Here is a 7,612-nt window from a genome sequence, read left to right on the forward strand (position 1 = left end):
GTAGCTGGGACTGTAGGCGGGTGCCACCATGCCTGGCTAATTTTTGTATTTTTAGTAGAGATGGGTTTTCTCCATGTTAGCCAGGCTGGTCTTGAACTCCTGGTCTCAAGTGATCTGCCTGCCTTGGCCTCCCACAGTGTTGGGATTATAGGCATGAGCCAGTGCACCCAGCCTCAAAAAAAATTTGATGAGTGGATGAATAAATGAGTCTCTTTCATGGGTTCATTTTCCTTCATATGACTCTTAAAGTTGTTCCCAGATATCCTGCCTTCAGTCTTCCTTCTGTATGTACAATCTCATTTTTCTCCCACGCATTTGTTAATGATTCCAACTCTGTACTTTTTTTTTCAAATTTTAAAATGTCTATTTTATTGACACAGATACACATGTGTTATATGCCAATGTGTATCTATTGTGTGTTACATGTTGTCTATAATTTAGACTCTTCATTTGAGTTTATATTCGTATATATGTGCCTACTAGAAGTATTTGAAGGGATATGTGATCTATAGATATCTCTAAAGCCGATCTCATTACCTCTCCTTTTTCCACCATCTTACTTGCTTCTCTGGTATGGCAGTGATACTAACTTTTAATCTCTCATCAAAGCTGGAAATCTCTGAGCTATTATAGATAACTTTGTCTTTCTTACCCTTCCCCCAGGTATAGGGATTAATAATTCCAGTCCATTTAAGAAGGATTTATTAAAAATTTATTTTGTATATGTATCAAATTTTGAACCCAAAGTTTTACAGGCTATGTATGTGTACATTAGAATAAAAACCAAAAATACAGCACACTTATTCTTTCACATAAGATGATGGGATTAATATTAGAGGACCAGTGCATACTGATTTTTTTGAATGCATATTTAAATTGCTGTTGCATAACTACCCGAAAATTTAGCTACTTAAAAAATTATTTTGTTATGTTCATGGATACTGTGGGTCAGGAATTTGGACAGGACTTGCCTGCCTTCCACCGTGACTCTGGTTCATTTGGGAAGACATTAAGGCCGAGTGTTGACAGCTGGGTGAGAGATGATCTGTAGTGTTGACTCTCATGTCTGACATGAGACATAGCTTGGGAGGACTCAAGGACTAAAATTGCTAATGGAGCATCTGTAAGTGACCTCTCCTTATGGTTCGGGCTTTCTCAGAATGTAGCAGCCTCAGAATAGTGTATGACTTAAAAAAAATTTTTTTTTTTTTTAATTTAAATTTTTGAGACAGAGACTCTCTCTGTTGCCCAGGCTGGAGTGCAGTGGTGCAGTCTCAGCTCACTGCAACCTCTATCTCCTGGGTTCAAGCAATTCTCTTGCCTCAGCCTGCTGAGTAGCTGGGATTACAGGCATGTGCCACCATGCCCGGCTAATTTTTGTATTTTTTAGTAGAAACGGAGTTTTGCCATATTGGCCTGGCTGGTCTCGAACTCTTGACCTCAGGTGATCCACCCACCTTGGCCTCCCAAAGTGCTAGGATTATTATAGGCCTGAGCCACCACTACTTTTTAATGACAGCTTAGGGCTCCAGAAAGTGTTTTAGCAAACATGACAGAAACTGCATTGCCTTTTCTCACCTGGCTTCTGAAGTCATGCAGCATTGCTTCAGCGGCATTCTCTTAAGTTACAGGAGAGTCAGAATCTACCTGATTCAAGAAGAGGGTGCACAGACCACTATATCTTATGATGGGAGTGTCAAGATCACATTATAGAAGGCCATGTGGGATGGGAGATAGGCTAGTGGCCATCTTTGGAAAATGTAATCTTTCATACCTGTACATGTGTGAAATGTTGCTGTAACAGATCGCCCCACCTCAGGGTATTGCCCAGCTGTTGGAATCCTTCCATGGCTCTGCCCCCTCATTCTGTCTCTTACTCTAGTCTCTGAAAATCTTACTGATCAATAAAATGGAAAACTTAAAATTCATACAACTTACATTAAAACTCTCTAATAAACCTCTTCATATATTGGAAGAATACCTGTGTGACATAGACATAAATTATTTTATTAATGTAATTGAAATTTTAGAGAACCTGGTGTGAAAGCATTACTTATTCAGCAGAAAGTAAATATGTTTCTGCTACTTAAAGTTATAGGAGCAAGATGTTAACTAAGTGGCATCTCATTGCAAATGAGTACAATATTTTGTTTTTACAGATATGCAATATGATGAGGATGATGATGAAATCACCCCGGATTTGTGGCAAGAAGCATGCTGGATTGTAATTAGGTAACTTTGGACCAAACTGAATTAGCTTGAAAAGGCACTGTAGATTTCCTGCTTATTCTTCTTGATAAATAGCTGTTCTATATAAATATGCTACATGACAGTAGTTATTTTATTTATATATTTAACATTTTAAGTAATTCAGACCTAAAAATTAACACAAAGAATTCATTTAATCACTTCAACCAGATTCCGAAAATGTTACCCCATACTACATTTCTTTGTCTTTTCTTCTTTTGGTACATATTTTTTTCTGAAACATGTGAGAATAACTTGCAGATCACTTGATCCTGGGAGGTTGAGGCTACAGTGAGCCAAGATCGCACTGCCGTACTCCAGCCTTGATGACAGAGTGAGACCCTGTTTCCAAAAAAAAAAAAAAAAAAAAGAGTAACTTGCAGACATAAGGACATTCTTTTACATCATCACAATTATGGTGATCTTATTTAATCTGTAGACCCTACCCACATTTTGCCAGTTGTTCCACTCATGTTTATAGCAAAATAAAAATTTTTCTGACCCTGGATCCAGCCTAGGATCACATACTGGATTTAGTTGTCATGGCATATTCTTCTATTTCCTTTAATCTGGAACAGTTCCTCAGTGTGTCTCTTCTTTTTTTTGTACCTTGACATTTTTGAAGAATACATGCCAGTTACTTTTTAGGATGCCTTTCAGTTAGGTTTGTCTAATAGTTCTCATAATTAGATTCAGATGATTACTTTTGGCAGAAGTGACATAGTCTCAGTGCATCATATCAGGATTCACGTTTGTTTCGTTACTAGTAATGTTAATTTGATTGCTTGGTTTTCTCATTATTTTAAATAGACAAAGTTAAAATTGGTTTTTAACTTTGTTGAAAACAAATTTGTTAAAAACAAATTTGTTAAAATTCACTGCAAATTCCTATCCTATTCTAAGTGTAACTAAATGTGATAAAATTCTGAGAAGCCTTGTATAGGTAAGAAAAGTAACTTGTAAGTGATAAAGTAACATCCTGTTATGTTAGGATGTTAAAGGCTTATAACTCTTCTCTCATCCCCTGACCGCTGCTTTACATACAACAACATGACGATGGATGCCTCTCTGAGCCCCATCAGCTCCAAGGTGTGTGACCTCTTGGTCAACATTCTCTCTTTTCAAAGAACACATGCTTCCGACATTCTACCAGTTGTATTTGGAGTCTAACTGAATACCTTTCTTGAATGTTGTTTTGTTAGAAAGATATTGTTTTGCCTGTAATCCCAGCACTTTGGGATGCTGAGGCAGGCAGATCACTTAAGGTCAGGAGTTGGAACCAGCCTAGCCAACATGGTGAAGCTCTGTCTTTACTAAAAAATAAAAAAATTAGATGATGTAGTGGTGCATGCCTGTAATCCTAACTACTTGGGAGGCTGAGGCAGGAGAATCACCTGAACCTGGGAGGCAGAGGTTGCAGTTAGGTGACATGACGTCACTACACTCCAGCCTGGGCAGCAGAGCGAGACTCCGTCTCAAAAAATAAAAAAGATATGATTCAGTGTGTTTGTCCAGAATCTTACAAAAGAAAGTATTGAAAGCTAGGTGCTGTGGTGTGTGCCTGTATAGTCCCAGCTACCTGGGAGGCTGAGGCAGAAGGATCACTTGAGCTCACGAGTTTGAGTGTTGCCTGGGTAACATAGTGAGACCTTATCTCTAAAAATAAATAATAATAAAAAAAATTGAGTTTTTGGGATATAAGTATATATTTTTCCATAAGGAGTGGGGGTGAGAATGGGAGCTCTGTTTCTGGTGGCAGGGTTTGGAGAAGGGGCAGGGGCAGCAGTTGCCACGTTTGGTTGCAGAGGTGGCAAGAAGCCCGTGAAACAGCCGAAGAAGCAGGCCAAGGAGATGGATGAGGAAGACACAGCTTTCCAGCAGAAGCAAAAAGAGGAGCAGAAAAAGCTTTAAAATTGAAGGCTGTGGGGAAAGGGCCCCTGGCCACAGGTGGAATTAAGACATTTGGCAAAAAGGCTTGACGAGGTGGCTCACGCCTGCCCGTAATCCCAACACTTTGGGAGGCTGAGGCGGGTGGATCACTTGAGCTCAGGAGTTTGAGACCAGCTTGTGCAACATAGCCAGACCCTATCTCTCTCTCTCTTTTTTTTAAAACAAAGAATAAAAGAAATCTGGCAAAAAGTCAGCTTTTCTTTGTGCCTGAGGTGATGGTAACCTTTGATTCCATTTGTATTTAAACATCTGTATTCTCTGCCGTACTTTTTTTTTTGCCACCTATAGCTAGAATGAAGCATTGTCTTGGAGCCTTTTATAAATACAAAAAATAAAACAAATTGGCTGTAGAAGACAAAACTTTATTGAGACAGTTACATCTTCTGTGATGTTTGGGTGTTAAACACCAAGAGGTATTTTATTAGGAAACAATAATCAGGTAGATGTTCTGTGGAGTGTGCCTATATTCTACATTCTTCTAGTAGAAAAAATATTTTATCTTAGAAGAAGAAGTTGTTTTCAACATATGTGGTAGATTGCTCAAGGATAAAGTACTCTATTGTGAACTGTCATAGCATTTATCATTTGTTACAAAATAAGTTATTTGATTTTTAAGTTTAAATTGACTGTAGATACTTTGGTTATTGAGAAATGAATTTTGATTTTTTTTTTTACTTTTCAATACCAAGTGATCTTTACCTAGCAATGTGAATGTGATATTAGTTAATATCACAAGTAACTGCATACGATGACTTCAGGTAAAATAAGCACTAGAGTAGATATAAATATGAAATATTTATATAGTTTAGGTGTTTAAGCACCATTCTAATGATTTTGGGGAAAGTAGGTATAGTTCAGCTTCCTGGGGTAATGAAACTTATCTATAGTTTAGAAGCTATTTCCTCTTAAATTGCCTATAAAAAACCATTGCTATTTATATTACAGGCAATGCCATGTTTTTCTTACACATCAATGACTAATCCACATGGTTTTGAGAAATTTCTTTCCTAATATGTGACAGTCTCTACTGAAATAAATTGCCTCAACTATTATTTAGTTCATACCTTACACATGTATGGTTGTCTGCTGTGTTTTCTACCATAGAACCTAACTTCTAATAGTGGTGGCCATACTTGACTGGATCAGGGTGGGGCCGATTTGTTGGCCTGTCACTGATGTGTGAGATGACCTGATGAAGCCAAAATGGGAGGCTGATGATTAGTTGGACTCTGCATATTGTCTGAGAAAATTGATGTGAAGATGGGGGAGTCAGTAGTTGGGGAGCAGAAGCTAAGAAGTCTCACAGATACAAGATGACAGAGGTCACAAGATACAGGAGTGGAGATGTGGAGGTGTGGTGGGGCACTTCCTACTGCTGAGGGGTGATGGGATAATCTTGAGGGTTGTGCTAGATCCTCCAGCCTCTGTGAAGCCCAGCTTTGCGGCTATTCCTGGATGGTAATAGGGAGTGATCTGTTGAGATCCTCTTGCACTTGTATCTACTTGTATCTTTATGTCTTTCCACACCCCTCACCTGAAAAGTATCTGTTCCTTATAAAAATAATGTCTACTCTTTAGATTATAGATCTCTCAGCCATGCTACGTTTTTATCACCAGTCTTTTGCTAAGTATTTTTATGTAAAGACTTACTCTTCTTATCTCACCTTTAACAATTCAAAATAGAGCTAATGATTGGTAACCTAAAGTTGGTATTCTCACGCATTATTTTAGTCATTGATATCACTACCCCCCCCCCCCATTCAAATCAAAGTTCTTATTATCTTTGGCTATTGATTTTTCTTTAGTTTTATCTCCTGCCATTTTTCAAGAAATATTTCAAAGAGGTAGAATAAAATGTGTCCATAGAGGACATACAGTTTTTTTTTTCTTTGAGATGGGGTCTCGCTGTCTCCCAGGCTAGAGTGCAATGATGCCATCGTGACTCAATGCAGCCTCAAACTCTGGGCTCACATGATCCCCCTACCTCAGCCTCTTGAGTATGTGGGCCTATAGGCACATGCCACCATACCTGGCTAATTTTTTTATTTGTAGAAATGAGGTCTCATTACGTTGCCCAGGCTGAACTCAAGCAATGCTCCTGCCTTGGCCTTCCAGGAGCTGGGATCTTTATAGTTCTTATATCGTGCTTTAAGCATTTTACCCACAAATATAAGCTGCTTTTCCCCAAATAGTAAGTTCTACAAAGAAAATGTGCCTGGTTTCATCCTTTTTAAGATAGATCACAGTATCTTGTTTAGTGGTTGACATATAATGGTTGGTATTTAATGACTGTTGAATTGATTATAATGAAAATGGGGAATTATGCTAGAAATTATCACTGAGTTGCAACTGACTGAACTCAAATATTTTCCCAGTTCCTATTTTGATGAGAAAGGCTTGGTCAGACAACAGCTGGATTCTTTTGATGAGTTTATTCAGATGTCTGTTCAAAGAATTGTGGAAGACGCTCCTCCTATAGACCTACAAGCTGAAGCTCAGCATGCTAGTGGAGAAGTTGAAGAACCGGTAAGATGGTTAGTTATAATAGTTACACCGGTACAAGAAGAATATTGGTTTGAAATTTCAGCCCTTCTGTTAACTGACTTAAAGGTTAAAAAAAGTCAGTTGGAGCTTTTAGCAAAGTACTTACAGCACCGTCAGTCACTTTCTGATTTATTCTCTCTAATGAGGAGGTGTATTTTTTTTTTCAAGTAATCCCATCCTTATTCACATAGTAGGTATTGAATAGTTGGGAAGAGAGGACTCTGAAATATGAACAAATAAGAGATGTGAGCCAGAGATAGTCACGTTGCTTTAGATAGATAACCCTACTTTTTTCTCTCACATTATAAAAATGATAAAAAATGTGTGAAGGAATTTTCGTCTGATTTTATATATTGCATGAAGTACACTATTATAACCATATGAGGTAAGAAAGGTAAATCACCCAAACATATCAGCTATCTTTATTAAGCTTCTTACAGCTTTTGCTCACATATATGCATGTTTTTTAGCATTGTTAAAATCATACCAAGGGTAAAATTTTATAATTTGGTTTTATATGAGTGATTATAAATAAATATGTAGTCCAAAATAATGACTGTCCTAGTTTTAGAGAAATTGAGAGGCAGTTGTTGGAACATATTGGGCTTTGAGAGACAGGGAAAACTGAAAAACAAAGTGAGGTAGGGAAAGCCCCCCAAAAAGAGTTAGACACAGGGAGAGTTCATTGTTTCTAGCCTGATCAATTTCTCTTCTGTGTAGCTGATCTCCTAAGGGCTGGTCTGTTATTTCCATTTTAGTTGGACATGCTGTACGGAATTTTGCTATTAAGAACGAAAGCGATTGGCTCTTCTAGGGCTCTGCTGGAAAGGGGGACTTTAAGTTTCTTTTTTATTCTTGGGTCATATTTTCT

General features: G+C 37.9%; 1 protein-coding gene across 1 annotated transcript in view; it reads left to right on the forward strand.

Annotated features, from left to right (window-relative positions):
- Window positions 1-7,612, forward strand: part of POLR2B (polymerase (RNA) II (DNA directed) polypeptide B, 140kDa) — a 64,310-nt gene that overhangs the window by 6,139 nt on the left and 50,559 nt on the right. The window contains exons 3-4 of the mRNA XM_011998454.1: window positions 2,160-2,232; window positions 6,573-6,723. Of these exons, the coding sequence (XP_011853844.1) occupies window positions 2,160-2,232; window positions 6,573-6,723 (224 nt within the window). The remainder of the gene's footprint in view (window positions 1-2,159; window positions 2,233-6,572; window positions 6,724-7,612) is intronic.

The sequence above is a fragment of the Mandrillus leucophaeus genome, unplaced genomic scaffold, assembly GCF_000951045.1.
Source record: "Mandrillus leucophaeus isolate KB7577 unplaced genomic scaffold, Mleu.le_1.0 Scaffold570, whole genome shotgun sequence".
Classification (NCBI taxonomy): domain Eukaryota; kingdom Metazoa; phylum Chordata; class Mammalia; order Primates; family Cercopithecidae; genus Mandrillus; species Mandrillus leucophaeus.